This window comes from Callorhinchus milii, unplaced genomic scaffold (assembly GCF_018977255.1).
Source record: "Callorhinchus milii isolate IMCB2004 unplaced genomic scaffold, IMCB_Cmil_1.0 Scaffold12, whole genome shotgun sequence".
In the NCBI taxonomy this organism is placed as follows: Eukaryota; Metazoa; Chordata; class Chondrichthyes; order Chimaeriformes; family Callorhinchidae; genus Callorhinchus; species Callorhinchus milii.
In genome coordinates this window covers 7,492,864-7,509,743 of record NW_024704753.1, presented here as the reverse complement: position 1 = coordinate 7,509,743, position 16,880 = coordinate 7,492,864, and the positions used below count along the sequence as shown (strand labels likewise).

The 16,880-nt window shown below is 37.7% G+C and overlaps 1 protein-coding gene across 17 annotated transcripts in view; it reads right to left on the bottom strand.

Moving 5' to 3' along the window:
* Positions 1-16,880, bottom strand: part of cadpsa (Ca2+-dependent activator protein for secretion a) — a 229,556-nt gene that overhangs the window by 53,913 nt on the left and 158,763 nt on the right. For 4 of the 17 annotated variants that reach the window (XM_007895168.2, XM_007895169.2, XM_042339419.1 and 1 more), the window contains 6 exons: positions 15,607-15,670; positions 12,951-13,074; positions 9,789-9,857; positions 8,903-8,920; positions 3,573-3,679; positions 2,003-2,011 (listed from right to left, as the gene is read on the bottom strand). In XM_007895168.2, coding sequence (XP_007893359.1) covers positions 2,003-2,011; positions 3,573-3,679; positions 8,903-8,920; positions 9,789-9,857; positions 12,951-13,074; positions 15,607-15,670 — 391 coding nt within the window. The remainder of the gene's footprint in view (positions 1-2,002; positions 2,012-3,572; positions 3,680-8,902; positions 8,921-9,788; positions 9,858-12,950; positions 13,075-15,606; positions 15,671-16,880) is intronic. The other 13 variants (XM_042339416.1, XM_042339418.1, XM_042339422.1 and 10 more) reach the window with 7 other exon arrangements.

Below are 16,880 nucleotides of genomic sequence, written 5' to 3'. Positions count from 1 at the left end.
TGCAGAAACCCGACCTGCCCTTAGGCCTCTGCTAATGTTGCTCTTTGGCAGTCCATGTGAGGCGGTCTCTAACTTTCCTGCACTCCCTCCCTCCTTTCTGGGCAAGCCCCTCACCATGGCTGAGATCAGAACCTCACTGCGGCAACTGAGCATATTCTGTGCAATGTTCAAGTATGAACATGGGAGTGTCGGGGCTGGTAACAATGATGAGGGCAGAAAGGCCTCAACCTGTGAGGCAGCTTTCTCAGGAGTCTCTATAAATGTCCCTGCTCAGGACTGCAGCTGTGGGAGATGAGACATTCTGCTCTGTGGCACGATTAGCACAGTCACAAACATTTGATAAGCTGTTGCCAATTCAGGCCCAGATTACCCACAGCTTCCTTTATTGGTAACGCCTCATTGTGGTGAACATGGCCATAACCTTGAAAATAATCTCTCCTGGCAGTCATTATTCTCATTAGGTAAAACCTATTTAAGAATCTGGGGGTAGACTCATTGCCAAGAGAAATATCCAGACTGAGCCATAAATAGAATGAACGACTGCTAGCCATAAAATGATTTCTGTTTCAACACATTAACCATATAAAATACAGGATTTTACTGGGTACGGCTGTTAAAAAAGTAACACACGTGAGGGTTAGGAAGCAGGTTCCTCCCATGATCATCAGGCTCCCCACTGCAGGAGCCTGATCTCCTGTCCAGCATCACGCTGCGGGTTGCTTGGTTACACTGGAGGCAGATCACAATACTACACTCTCCTGCACCCCCTAGTGACCAGCCATGGAACAGCACCAGCAGAAGCCTGCAGAGAAATGCCTCCAGCAAACTGCAAGACCGGGGAAACATTTCACCCAAAAAGGGGTCAGTTCTGAAACGCAGCATTAAAGAGTTAGCCTAAACTTTGAGCTCAAGTCCCAAAGTGCAACTTGGACCTACAACCAACTAACACATAGGCAAGCATGCCTATAAGCCTGACTAGTTCTCTCAACTAGATATGAATGACTGACTTCCTTGTTCTTTAACTTATGGAAGCACTTGTTGACTCCTCGAAAGCTCATAAAAATTTCTCTGTAATGTCACACATTGTGATTTGTCCTCAGAGAGAACAGTCTTTTCAGGTACAGGTGTGTCGTAATCAGTGGGATGTCATAAATCTATGCTCAAAATCAACCAACTTTTGTTACGCTTTTATAATTACAAATATATTGCGAAAAGTGTGCTAGTTTTAGTGGCTTGCACATGATATTACATACACACCAATTTAAACACAAATTCTAACAATTGACAATCCCACTGCGTCGCTTTGACACCAGTGACAAGTGCTGCCTACAGACTAAAAGAAGACTGCGCAATGCATTTAAATAAAGGCTCTACAGACTAAACACACACAATATACAGGGAGTCCCTATGGGTTGCAGCGTTTGAGTCACTTACCTCTTCATCCACTTCACTACTTAAGCAAATTCTATAATCTTGCAGTGATATTGTGACTTGCATGATGTGCATGCAATTCACATTCATAATGTCAGAAACATCAAAACTACATGTAAAGCTTTTTTATACATATAAAAAAGTATGGACCGACATTGTTATTATAATTCTATGCCTGGGCAGAGGTGTTTGACAAATCAGTTAGAGGAGGCACACAGACTTTACACTACGTTTTGCGTTAAACAACAGAACTGTAACGCAAAAGACAACAGATCTAAACAGACATAAGTAGATTCAGGGAAGATTCCAAGAGGGTGAAGGATGGTGGTAGATGCAACTGCAGTGCTTTATATTACATGCAGAGGCTGTCAAGCCAGCCCAAGCAAACCATTTATGTTACTCATTACAAAGAACATCTTTAAAAGCACCGTCTGCAGTTGGTATCAGTGTTTGGAACAAGAGTAAAGAGTAGGAAGGACCTAGGTAAAATTCCATTAGGAAAGATGGTATCTTTAGGGCATGCACGAGACATGACGGGAGGTGACTCATTTCATTCAGATTAGTCACATACCTCTTTTCCCTGCAGGGTTCCAAGATTGATTGAACAGTAAGGAGGAAATTTGAATATGCAAATCAAGCATTAGTTGTGACTGGCCCATTATCTTTGTACATACATTGGCACTATGGATTTAATACTGCAGTTTTAAAAATGTATTACACTCCTTTCTTCAGGTTAACAAGAACAGGTTTTCTTTGTAAAGTTAAATATACACATAGAAATGTAAGACAGATAAACAGTAAAGAAAGCAACACTGGAAAATGGAGCTACATTTAAACATTTCCTTAAAAGAAAGAGAATTGACGAAATACACCGTTTTAAAAAAAAGATGGAAAAATGACTAAATGAAAGTTGTTCAGTGTAAACTTGACTAATTGTAACTGTCTATATGATTAAACAGTCTGTTCATGGAAAAAGGCCATTTTATGGAATTTATTATTAAATGTGGCAATATTGCATTCCAAAGAATATTCACAGATGAACTAATGATTTAACGAATGAGTGTATTTGTCTTTAACAAGCGCCAATGGGGAGTAATTACCCCATCTTTTTTCCCCCCCAAATAATGAATTAAATGATACACAGAAAAGCTGTAAACTCATACGTGGACTCACTGAATAAAAAGATTAGCCTATCTGATCAGAATATATTTCACTTTGATAAACAAGGGCATCTTACAGGAACTAGTAACAGAGATTCTCCATTGTTAATGTTGTTCTATTTAATATTATTGCTGGTCAACAATCTTGGCTTCTCATTAATGTCACTGTCTAACTATTTCACAGCCCAAGAACCTTGGGCAGTGAAGCCAATTGAATTCTAATCAGTTCCCAGCCAGACAGTATTTCAATATTTTAGAGAGGAAGCAAATCCAAATTTAATTTAAAAAGTGACAGCTTGATGGCAAATAGCATGAGAAATATTAAAGGGACAACTCGATTGGAGGGAATGGGGGAGGCAGCAAATGTTACTGCACTGGGAGTGGTGCCAGAAGCTGGTTTAGTCTTTTCACTGCTATCATTTTCAAAGAACTTAAAGTTGTTCACTCGTCATAAGATAAATCTATATCTTACGGTCTTCACTGCTAAAACTCTTGTAAAAGATCACCACATGTTATCCTAAAGGGTCAGGGAGGAATTTCACTGTGGCTGCTCTTCGTGGAACTTTCTGCCGTGTTTCTTCACATTCCTCTTGAGACCAAATACATTGGAACATGCCTGTGACACTATACCTCGTACAAGCATTGTTGAAATTAATGAGCTTCAACTAATAGTCTCATCCTCATCCACATTTTCTAATGCTAAGCTGCTGCGGTGAATAGACCATACTCCTTAAAATAAACACTTTATGTACAAACAATGGAAACTAATGTTTAAAGGTCTTAGATTTGGGAGTGTAATACTCTGCTCTGACTCAGATACGATTGAAGAACTTGAAGGAAGGATTGAAAAACACACATTTGTGGGTCTTTTGAGGAATTAATTAACATTTTGGTAGCATATTAAAACCAGCATCCTTAAAAATAGTATCAAACCACATAAGCTAGTCACTGAGGAGAAACTATGAAGACAGCAACACTCACCTCTGCGTGGTGCTCTTCATTTTGCTGTAGTACCTCAATAACCAATTCAGCAAGACGAATTGTATCTTCCAGTTTTTTGCCAGGGGAGACTAACCGTCCTACATTTTCTGTTGTAAATGGTATTAAAATAAGTAATATAATATTGTACAAACAAGATTTCCCTTAAGTGACATATCAATTTAAAATCCATGCTTTTATTTTACATAAAGATATTATTATATCAATCTACATAAAAAAGGCTAAATATACATACAGGTATTTTCAGTTTACAAAAGATGTGCAATGCTCCAGGTAGAATTTATCCAAATTTTAGTGCTTGGGCAAGATCCCTCTCTACTTCTTTTTTTAAATCGCCTGTTCATTTTGAGTTGTAACTCGTTTGTTTAACTATGAGTCAGAAGCATTGAAATCTCTGTGATGATTCACATCTCTGTAAATTCTTAATGTTACTCTTGGACATACTCTGTTTTTTAAGAGTAGTGTTGTAAAGCTTCACTAAAAAGAGGACACATTTTTTCAGATATGAAATGAGATTCTCAAGCAATAGGCACTGTGTGAAGAAAGGACCATTGCACCAATACAGAGAAAGCTAACTGGAGCAGTGAATATCGCCAAAAAGCTATTACCTTGCAACAAAACATTGTTCGGTAAATGCAATTTAAACTCATGCAACACATTATGCAGCAACTCTGTTAGTTTGTGCTGACATTTATATTTGAGAATGCTCTGTGCACCAAATTCTCAACAAACAAGGTGACAGTACTGAATAATTTTCTACCAACTAAACTCACAATTTAACTGATCGTAAAAATTAAGCAGAGGATTCTAACACTAAATTCTACTTAGCAATACATTTCTGTAACAGTTCACATTAGCACAACCAGTGTAAAACAAAAAAAAGCATTTAAAAAAATCATGAAAATCAAATAAACCAAAATAAAAAGCTATTACAGTACTTGGTGTTTGCTTAGGCATGCCTCTGAGTCTCTGATTAAGAATGTTTTGCTGCGTTTGTATGGGTGGAGGTGTGGGCGGAGGCTTAGGCCAAGATCGTCGTGCTGCCATGCATGAGTGAGAGAGACAGTAAAAGTAAGCAGGCACATGACTGAATGAACAATGGTACAAGTAACACAGAACTTGTAATGAAATAAACAGAGTTATGACACTTCAAGAGGCTACTCTTGTAACTGTTAATGACAGCCATATCAGAATGTTTCCAAAGATCTCAGGAGTACACCGTATAGCAGATATTTTAAGCACAGCAGAACCATGAAACTTGTTTTAATATAATCTGAGACTGTGCAGCAAACTGCCAGATTCTCTGTTTTTGTAGATGGTATTTTAAAATCGCGGTTAAACTAAAAAGCGCAACTCACCCAAATGCTCGACTATACGGTTTTCTTTATAGAAACTATCAAAGTTTACAAATGAAATGGAAATAGGAACTAAAAATTCTGAACATTACTCCACCTCAGAAAACAATCATTAAATCGGTGTTAAATCAGGTATTGTGACTTATAATCTTTGTATTTGGTATTAGCTGTTTTCATGTCAGGAGGGCTTTGCTCCCTGGGGGCATTCCAACAATCTGTCTCTGGGATTTCAATGTGTAGGTGGGATATATTGAATTCTCAGCTTGGTTTGGATACTCTTAAGCATGGTGATATGTTTCTGCATGTGTCAGACACCTGGCTGACTCTCCCCAAAAAACATCAGGAGTGTGTCTCAAAACGCATCACTGGATTTACTGTAAAGTGTGGTGACTATGTATTTTGTAAGCAAACATGACAGCCCTGAAGTGAATCACAAGTTTTTTCTCTCTGGGGTATTGTTGGCCAAGACACTGGGAGAAACTCCTGCCTCTTTTCTCTTCTGCCTCTTCTTTGTTCAGTGTCCTGATGGATGTGTATTGGAGTGTTTATGACTCAATTAAAGTTCTCTGATCAAGACAGTTCGGAAGGTCATCGACATAAAAAATATTAAAAAATTTTTTTTTTTAAATAAAGCTTCCAGCAACTAAATTTGCTTGAAGTATCTTGAAGAATAAATGCATTTAGATTTATTATCCATATTTAATTGCTTTAAGTAGCAGAAAAGTATCATTGGTGTGATATATTGGGGATTTAATGAAATCCAAATACTAAAATTGAGACTCATTAAAATGCATTGTATGGCTTTCTAAATGAGTTTCATTATTTGAAAAGTTCATCAAATGTTATTTGACGGATTGCTTTAACTAAGAGATCAATACGTAGCTGGCTGAGGATACATCGGAGATTAAAATCATATCAACTTATATCATAAATTATCAAATGCTGAGTATGTTTATAAAGTGCTCAATAATGCAGGAAAAAAGATGAGCACTAAAGTTGTGACATAAGACATGAAGCTGTCAATGCTGAGAAGACGTATGAGAATATCCAATGTATTTTGGACATCCTCTCAAAAGGCAGTATATCAATTCTATTTGTCGTTGTTGTATTTTACTGTGATATTAAGGTATCTAAAAGTCAGGAATTTTATTCCAAGAGACACAATGCATTTTTTCTAATTGGCCCATGATTTGCAAACCACCCAGCTGGTGTCATTGAAGGTAACGAGTTCTCATATCAATACAAAGGTTGTGTAAAGTATGCTCCTATGTAACTATCACTGTACTGTCCAAGAATCTGAGTGTGTTTTTAACAAAATACCTGATTTAACACATTTTAGAGATACAGTAATTCACATGCATTGTGAAATAAGACCAAGGTGGAAGATCCCTCGCCTTATTGTTGATCATTGTAACATAACATCTGAGCCTCTGAGGAAACAGAAAAGTGCCCATAGGGGTTATAAATGGATTCTAATAGTAGTCTGCATGTTCAAAACCTCTAAGTAGGGAATATCATATTTCTTCCACTGAATTGGATTATAATGAAGTTTCAATTGGATGGGTAATTTAAGGAGTGAAAACATCACTCCTGAGACTGTCAGACAGTGAACCCTGATGTATAAAGCATATATAACATCATATTAAAATCAACAACAAATGCCACTGTTGTTTGTATAGCTTGGCAATCAGAATATGAGCCTATACTAATGCACTATCATGGATTCAATACAATAGATTTTACATTTATATTGCAACTTTCATGTCAGGAAGATATCCCAAAGTGCATTCACAGTGCTGGATGGGTATCTGATGAATTGAACTCAAGTTTTTATATGGCAGTATAACAGAACAATGTTGTGGAATCAGCAAATATTTCAGGTGTGTAAAAAACAAATCAAATATGAATTCTCCCAGGTCCCAGCCAGACTCAGATACTGAAGGAATTAATGGAATCTGACTAGTACATTATTCCAAAAACATGTTTTCCATTGCTCAGTTAAATTTTGTAAAATTTTGCTTTATTTTTACAAAACGATTCATGCAGACAATATTTTTAAAGATCCTCTTTCATGCTAGCCCTATGTTATGCAGAACAGTTTATGGGTTTATTTCAGTATCCACACTGATCTCAAGTCCTGTTTGTAGTGTTACAAACATAATCTCTCAAGAGCAGGTTGTCAAAAGCACTCACAAATACTAGTGAAATTAATATAATGATAATAATCGTTGCATTTGATAGAGTCATTGAAATGTCTCAAAGCACTTCACAGGATTTTTATTGTTAAGTGTAGTTACTGCGTGTTTCTTGGTGAAAATTCCACAATGATGAAGGCCTTATTAATACCCCACCCAAAGAAGAAACAAATCCTCGTCCTCACTTTCAAGGCCCTCCACGGCTTTGCCCCCTACTACATCTCTGACCTGCTGATCCCCTATCAACCAGTCCGCTCCCTCCACTCAGCAGCCTCCGGCCTGCTCCAGGTCTCCCGCCCGATGTGCCCTACCATCGGTGGCCGGGCTTTCAACCTCTTTGCCCCCACTCTTTGGAAGTCATGAAAGGTGCTTTACAAATGTAATTTTGTGGTTGTTGTTGAACCACACGAGAGAAGCATGGGGGCAGGGACGGGTTGTCATAATTATAAAGCTATTGAATCCGGAAGGTTAGAGCGCTTTTAACTATGTGCAGGAAGTCTGTAACTAAATAATAATCCTGAAAGCATCCTGAATCTCAAAGGACTTCGCAGGAATTTACTGTGAAGTGTAGGATCTATGTATTTGTAGGTGAACATGGCAGGCAAAATGCACACAGCAATGTCCCACAAACAGCCATGAAGTGATTGCCCAATTTTTTTATTTGGGGGATTGTTGGCCAGGACACCAGGAGAAGCTCCCTTACTCTTTTCGAAGGTCATAGGATCTTTAACACCCACCTGAACAGGCAGATGAGATCTCGCTAATTCCATGATATAAAAGTGTGTTTCCTATCTAATTTTTAGATACTGATGAAGAATCATATACAACTAATATAAAATTCATTAATATAAAATTCAAAGGCCTTAAAAGGACTTTATTACTTTAAATGGCATTTCAATACACTAAGTCCACACTAAGTGGAAACAATTTCCTTGGCTCAGATGTTATAATACACCCTGTACAATATCCTTAAAAACTAATATCAGTATAATTTAACATAACTGAAACAAAACTCTATTGCAACTGCTTTTCTACTATAGGTGGGTCATTTTATTGTACATGTAACTACACCAGGATTTGTCCACTATAAATCCATTCAATGGTGAACTATATTAAAATAAATGAAGCTGCAAGTTGTACCCTCTCCAGAGGTAAGTTTCAGTTTATAGTTCTCAACAATTGTTCAGATAAAGAGAGTTAAAATGAACAAACATGCAGCATAAACACTGGATTTTTTTTAAATACTAAGAGGCAACATATGAATTTGTTGGATGCATTAACTATAAACGTTCATGCACTTTATGCTTCCACTGATCTCAACAGTAACAGTTTGTTTGTTTAATGCGTGGCCATTATAACATTTATGTTATCATCAGTAAATCTCAGATATCAAATTGAAAGTCACTATAATTGACACAGCTACTTTGGCGCTTTAAAAATACTTTAATTGATACATATGCATTATTAGCATTCCACTCCCCCACACATGAAAACTTTGAAGATGATGCAACTTGCAAAAGCAATTCAGATTGCTGAACGTGTATCTCTGAATCTAGATAAATGCTAATTGTGTTCCACGCCATCTACAGACAGCACAAATTAACTCCTTAAGGGTCTCTACCCCAGAGACTCATTAAATATTAATTGAGCCAACTGAAGAGCACCTCAGAAGGAGCTAGGCTACTCAAACGTAATTTTAAATGACGGAAATAATCTGATGATATAGTCCTACTACATTAAGATGTAGAATACAATAGTTCACCTGGATCCTTTTGATTCTCTATATGAAAGAGAGAGCAACAAGGAGAGAAAGAGAGAAAAACAAGACAAATATGCAGGATTAATGAGCAAGTGAACCAAAAGCTACACCCTAGTCGTGTGGCACCAATGATCTCCAAAGAATTTGCCCATTGCCTCCCACTACCCTGAACGGGAATGAATGTTACTACAGGAGCCTTCCGAGCAAAGGCCAACAGGTGCACCACTGAGATGGACAGTCAGCAATTACACATTCGGAGATGAAAGCAAGCAATGAGCTCGAGATAGAAGCATATCACAGAATCCTAAAATATTGAGAACGCAGATGGTCCATCAGGAGCTTAAAACTGGAAAAAGGTTAAAGTATGTAAAAGAAAACATGTATGTATATGATTACATTTGTTTAATTAGTCACAGACACGACAGACTAAGGTTAAGATATCCACACAGATCTAACAGAATGTCTTTGTCCACAGTGAAGAAACAACCCATTTCTCATGGCAGTTATGTACCATTGGTTTGCTTATGTGGGTCCTGGCTTTGTACAGTGTACCAGTCACAAGTGCTTTACAACTCAGGAATACATAGAAGCAAAGTAAAAATGCATTCAAGTCACAGACAATAAGAGTAACTTAAAAAATTTACAGATATTTCGAGTTTATCCACAAACAATGGGCTAAGTGTATGTTAAAAAAAACCTGGTTTAGGTCGAAAACAGCTGGCTGAAAGTCAAACAACTTGAGATCACAAACAGAAGCAACAGACAAAGAAGACAGGAGGGACGTAAAGTGCAAGAGGGGGTTGATCACAGGGGCTGGTTTCGATTGGCTTTAAGTCATGTCAACAGAAAGAGCGAGAGACAGTGCGGAAAGGAGGTGGTAAGTACTCACGAATGGTTAAATCCATCACTTGAGAGGCCAAGCAGAAGACAGGATGCTCATACATTTCTCTCTTTTTCCCTATAAAAGAGGATTTGGGCATGCAAGAAGCTTAGGTCAGAAGGAAAAAGATCATAGATCAGAGGAAAATTATATTAGGTCAGAAAGGAAAAAAGGCTCTGGTGTAATTTGGGATACAGGACAGCAGGAAAAAAAGTATTTTGAATTTGTGGGTAATTTAGGTTTAACCATTCAGCATGCCCATGAGTCACAAAAGAACCTGTGACCATGATTCTGACAAATCGCTTCAGATTTTTGTAATCTGTTAATGGCAAAACATAATGAATAAAAGGAAAACAGAATTTCGTTGATCTAGGCTCCAAGATACTAAATGCAGATGCTTTTAGTATCTACACCACTCTCAGGTATTTCTTCATAGGCACAGTCCTCAACACTTTCACAACTGTTTCCACAGTTTGTTCACTATTATTATATTATTGAGCTGCTTTTGAGTAGGTTCTTCAGATCAAGTATATTGCGATTAATTGAAAGCTAAATGATACACATCAGTGGATGTTAGCTGCAATCAATTTGATTTGTTCATAAAATCTCTGTATTACCAATAATTAAATAATTGCAAAGGGAACACACTGATAAACTTTCGCCTTTCAGGTCTGGTTTGAGGATGTTCAATGAAAGCACAGACTGGACTATGCCCATGTAAGGAAGCCTGATACATGCAGTTGGTGAATGCTGGCTTGCTGAGACCACAATCCCTGCATGCTGGCTACTGGGTGATTCTTCAGCCACTTTTTTAGGAATATAAAAAAGTGACAAGGTCAATATAAAAAAAGGGAGGAGAGAAGCAGAAAGGAACAGGTAGTGAGGAATGGATTACTTCTCTGAACAAGGAGCTGGAAAAAAAGAGTTTGTTTGCTTCAAAGTATTCCCAGACCTAAAAGTCACAGTACAGAAGAGGGTACATTAACAGAACCAGAAAGAATTGAGGAACAAAAGGTGAATAATCAAATACTAAGGGATCTACACTGGAATTGAATGCATTTTTACTTACACATACTTATCATGTGCTCAAACTTTCTAGAACTGCACTCAGCTCTGCCTAAAAGTCAACTGCAGATATTACCCGCTATGCTAGAATCTAATGTTTCCAAACAATAAAAAGATGTTAGTTAATGGACATCATCCACAGCTTTGTATAATTGACAAGACTTTAATAAATAAAACTTTTGAAATCCTAACTCAATATCAAATAAATAAAATCTTAAGCTCTTCCGCTGTTTCCGATAAGCTGCTGCAAAATGCCTGTTATTGCCCAATTCTTAACCTGTAACCTTTGCTTTATTTGTTTCCAAACAATTCTGACCCCATGAATCCAGTCCACAATGTTCATGAAGGGAAAGCCCAGAAAAAAGGAAGAACACTATTGTCTGCCAAAATATTTAGACAACAGACTAGTTGTCCACACAGCATCCCATTGGACAAGAGGTATTTCCAACAAGGTAGAATGGTAGTTGCCTGCGGATTGCTTGACAAATTATTCTTAAAAAGAACTTCACTGCAAGACACGCTGTGGTTTACGACTGGTACTGATATGTCATGTCTGTTCACTAACAATGAAGACATGTTACTCATTTTAACACATATGCAACTAGTGAATGATCAGTACAAGCAGTGGGCCTGTATGGTTTACACATCGGGGTGAGGAGATCATTCTGCTCAACTTTAAAAATAACTATAAGCATTGTCGATTATTCAAGAGGCAGTTGTGAATCAATCAATCAAAAGTACATTAGTCTGTAAAGAGCACAGTCAGCAATGATCAAATGCCACTATCTTATCTTGCTTTAAAAGAAGAAAAAAAGTTACAAATTCCCAATCTTCACATCAACAGTGTAAGCATTCAGAAAAACCTGTCAAACAGAAGGTTAAAAATCTTTGAATACTCAGAACATTGACAATCTGTCTTAAACAGAGGCTTTGGTAGATCATTGTGGTATAGATATTAGACAGGTTTGAATTAGAAACTGTTTAAGTGATTCTACGTGTTTTTGTTCTACCTATGTTTCTATTTTGTCTCTCGCCCCCTTGTTTGGTCTCTCCAGACTATTCGTCATGCCTGCCTTGCATGGTTGATCTGTGAAGAAGTGTGGGCAAGTGGTGGAGTAGGTGCCTGGTCTCTTCTCATTACCGCCCCACAGGAGCATGGCTGAAATCAGGAATCTATGGAGTTGGAATGAGGGAGAGGGGAAACAGGAATCAAATTCTCATTGCAGTTCTCTGTGATGTCAATCGCTGGCACTCCAGTAGAGGATACCATCAAGCCATGAACATATGTCCTTCCGACCATCCTAGAATTGAAGCCATCACGCCAAGTAGCAGTAAGTGTAACACAGGGAGTCTTTCTTCTAACCCTTTGCAGGACATGGAAGCTCAACATTTATACAACAGTGTCCTGGAAACCATTTAAACTCTGATGGCAATAGAGAAAAACCTTCACTTTCTTTTGATAACTGCAAATGATGATGTGTAAATATTGTTTAAATGCAGGAGCATTCCAATGATTTTGATTCAAGTGGTGATGTACTATGGATTTTGGATACGATAATAACATTTTCTTCACATATCTCAATCAAGACTACTGGATTGTTAAAAGTCACATTACTTGCGGTGATTCACATCGTACAGGTATTACATCTGGAACCTATGTTCATTGCAAGTTGAAACACTGCTCTCAATATATCATTATTTCCCAAACAAAAAACGTTCATTAACACAAAAGGTCTCCATTACCTGCCATCAACAACAATGCCATTTTATAGTTCCAGTTATGGTTCCAGTTCTTAGATCACTCTAAGGACATTTGTTTACTTACAGCAAAGGAAAACTTAAACCATCCCTACAAATGTTTCAGCCCGGGACTAAGCTTGAAAGTCAACAGCATTGATAAAGTCACAGGACAATATTTTAGCAGTAGTGAATCACCACGAAGATCTCAAATTCAATCACATTACTACACAATACTTTTAGAACTTGAAGGCCTAAAAGCATATGAATACAGAATTATTTATAAACCAATTTTTTTTAACAAAAACATCCATCTCCAAGAGATTAATTTGCTGAAGTGCATTTATAAGAAAACATTCTTGTACTTACCTTCAATTTTGGCATATTCAGAAAGACGAGTATAATTCACAAGAGCAGCTTTCTCCAGACATTTGCGAATGACAATTTTGACCTCTTCTTGAGGAACCGGAGTTACTATGTCCTTCATCAACACCTTTATAACCACGAAAATTGGTAGCGTGTCATTTTTCTGCATGTATCATTCCTAATTGAATATCATTTTATCAAAAGAATACTTATTTTACTGCTGTACACTAAGATAATGCATTGAATCACACAAATTATCTGGTTGTATTATAATAATGTAAGCAGAAACTTAATTCAGTAACTTAATTCTTCCTTTTCTCCACCCCGCAACCAAACAGCAATGCCATTTCCATGAGTGCCATGAGTAAGTGAATTAAGGAATCAGTTCACTCGACTATCTAGCCACTGCCCAGTTCTTTGCTGCTACTTTAGAAAATGTGCAAATCTGCAACATCTTAAAGTAGCAAGTTCTTAATGTTGTGAAAATCACATTACTGGTGATGACTTGTCATATTTTATACTTTATCTCTGCAGTTTCTCCCTATCCCCCCAAACTGAATTTATGCTATCCATCCCAGTTGGTTGGGACAGCCCAGCCTACAGACATTTCCACACATGCTATCAATGACTCTATTTGGCACAGCTGCCAGAAGGTACACTTGAGCAATGTGGGAAGGGCGCCATCCTGCCTAGCTTGTACTCGCACGAGCTGAGACTGGCAATTTGTCCCCTAAGGGCAGCTGGAGTGCGGCTGTCAGTTAAGAGTGGGAATCAAGTGCAGGTATCCTTGTAGGGTGTCCAATTGTTTTTTTTGTGCTCGTAGCAGTGAACAATTCAGCTGTTGTATAACATAGTGGTTATAATTAAATTGCCTCTATCCCCACACTCACGTTGTAAAAATGGAGGGGATGCAAAATGTGATGTGATAATTATCACAAGGATAGTAAATGCAGTTGTTTTGTGTCCTTAACAACATGTTCCTTAACAACAGGCTTGGGACCGACCTCTCCTCCCACACCCCCAACTTCTGGAGAATTATTTCTCTCCATCCCGTGCAGAATGATTTGGATTTAATAGAGATTTTTTAAACTTAGAGCCTTCACTTTTAAAATTATCTTTAGGCTAGCATCTAAAATTTATTTTTAAAACATGAATACAGAATAATTTATAAACTAGCAAGGTCTCAGTCCGTAAACTGCAGCACCCTCTGTTACACAATTTAATCGATTCTCACCAGGGTGAAACCTTGGGCAAGTTTCCTTACTCCACACACCTGATAAGAATCCTTCAAAAAAAAATTGTCACTTCAATCCATGACTGTTTGTGGGACACTGCTGTACACAATTGGCTGCCGTGTTTCGCCCACAAATATACGGTCAATTCACTTTACAGTCTATTCTGTGAAGCGCTTTGAGATGTCTAGAAGACGTGAAAAAGCGCTATATCAAATGCAAGGATTATTATTATTATTAAGTAGTCCTAAAATAAGCAAGCCCATTGAGATTCTGCATTCCCAACCCACATTAGGAGCCTCAGGGAGAGAGGGCATTTGGAATAGGTGCCCTGTGGGATTGCCTGAGTTGAACATAGAATATCCAGTGCAACAAGAGAAGAATTCTTACTCACATGTATCCATATTTGTTAAACAGTTATATAATCCGTGCATACCAAGTACAGGGATTGCATATATAGGTTTGAAAATTAAGTTGCTGACATTAGTTGTTATAACAAATTCATGATTTGCGAAAGTTGTGGAGATGCAGACATTGCTTCATTACTTAATCTCATTTACCATTTTTTTTTCAATTAGGTAAATGGACATATACCATGGGGTAAGTGATCATTCAAAGGAGATAGTGGATGCCACATCCACATTATGCAACAGCAGCTCTGCAGCTCATGTGTTAATTTGTCACGCAATGTTTATATCTGTAGGTAATTTTTAACATGACTATTGATATCCACCAGCCAATGATGGCCATAGCTACTTCATCTTCAATTAGTCCCATCTAGCAGAAGCATAACATGTCACAACATCCCAAATAAAATATACTTTTTCCTGATTCATTCTATTTCATATAATGTGGGCACGTCATCAAATAAGTGTTATTTGAAGAGGAGGAGGAAGAGCCTGTCTGACAAGTAGCGACCATTGGAAGCAATCCACAACTACCAAACTACACATGTACAAGTTGGAGGCAAATATAGTGATAATACTTCATAAAGATCTCACTGCAAATATATATTTTTCAATTGGGAGGGACGATTTCTAATTCCAGTCCTCATACCTTGACTGGACTTCCATTTCGCAATTTGATAGTAGTTATGCACTAACTGGCCACCTAGCAATGCTATGCAATATCTTTGACTCTACATTTTAATCCCATATAAGAGTGTAGGAAAATAGGCTATTCTCTTAATCTTCTTGCTCCCATCATTCTAATACTGTTTTAGTTCCTGATCCAAGCATTTTTCTATTGTAACCTATGTCTCCCATATCTTTTTCAAAAATTCTGAGGCTTTTCTGTGATATACAGCACATACATTTTATATTTGTGGAAAATAAGACTTTGAATAACACAATAGCAATTGCAGAATCCAATAACCATACAATGCTGCTGATCTTTGAACTTTACTCAGCAAAATGTTAACCACTCACCCTTTCCAAGAGGGACAAGGTTGCCTTTAGTGCACCCTCAGGACGTCCAAAAGGAAAGCAATATCTGTCAGCAAAATTGATTTTGTTAGTTACTTTTTCAACAAAAGAAATGGCAAGAATAGTAATAAAAATTGCTCATAACATGTGAATCTGTTGCAGCGTATTACAGAATCAGTAGCTGCTGGTACTCTGGAATCCGCCCAGTTTCTAATATTAGAGTGAAATGTAACTGCACAAACTTGTACAAATTTGATCTGCTACTCTTAGAATTCTTGCTTTTATTATATCTCCCTGTATATAGTGCTGGGGTGCGCTGCATTGTCAGATGAGACGTTACACTAATGTCCCATCTGCTTGTTTAGGTAGACATTGAAGATCCCAAGGTCTCGACAACGTGATAAGGCGCTAAACCAAATGCAAGGATTATAAAGAAAGCATGTGGGGTCTGCCTTTGTATCTATTATTGCATCTCTTTAAGCTGGGTGTTAATACCTATTTAAGCAGCAACACAGCTTAGTTTATCTTACAGTGCTCCTGTGAAGTTCAGGCTACCCATGGCAGCAACAGCAAAGTGCATGAATAGTTAACTTCTTGCATTCACTTAAAATTTGAAGGAGAAGTGAACCTTATTGCCATGAATGAAGAGAAAGGGCATTTATATATTACATTATTTAATCGCCTAACGCTCCTCATGAGCTAACGTACTTGAGCAAGGTGATGGGCAATTGAAATGCATCATAATAACTGAGTAGTAAAATGGCGCCTGAGCTGTAATAAAAATGTTATGCAGGTTCAGTATGTCTTAAAAACTATCAGCTATTCCATATGACATCAATCACTGGGTTGAGAGAAGGGAAGCACAGTCAGGCAGCTGGGAAAAAAAAGTGGTTCCCAGAGGCATATACCTGTCAGTTAGGGGGAAACAGCACAGAATAGCGCATAAGCCAATGGTCAAATGAAGGAATCTGAAGGAAGATATCACAGTCAAGTCTGACTGGTGAAGCTGCTGGTGTCAGTGTTTGCAGTGCTGATTCCCGAGTATTTTTTAGACATAAGGTGGATGCTGTTTTGCCCATCTTCATCCCAGCTTGGCGCAGGAAGTGCTTTTGGATCACTTCCTGTGGTAACAAAAACAGATTCTTTATTTACTTGTTCAGCTTCTTGCAACAATACATCATTATTATTAATAATAATCCTTGCATTTGATATAGCACCTTTCACGTCCGTAGGATGTCTCACAGCATTTCACTGTATAAAATGTGGTGACTGCATAT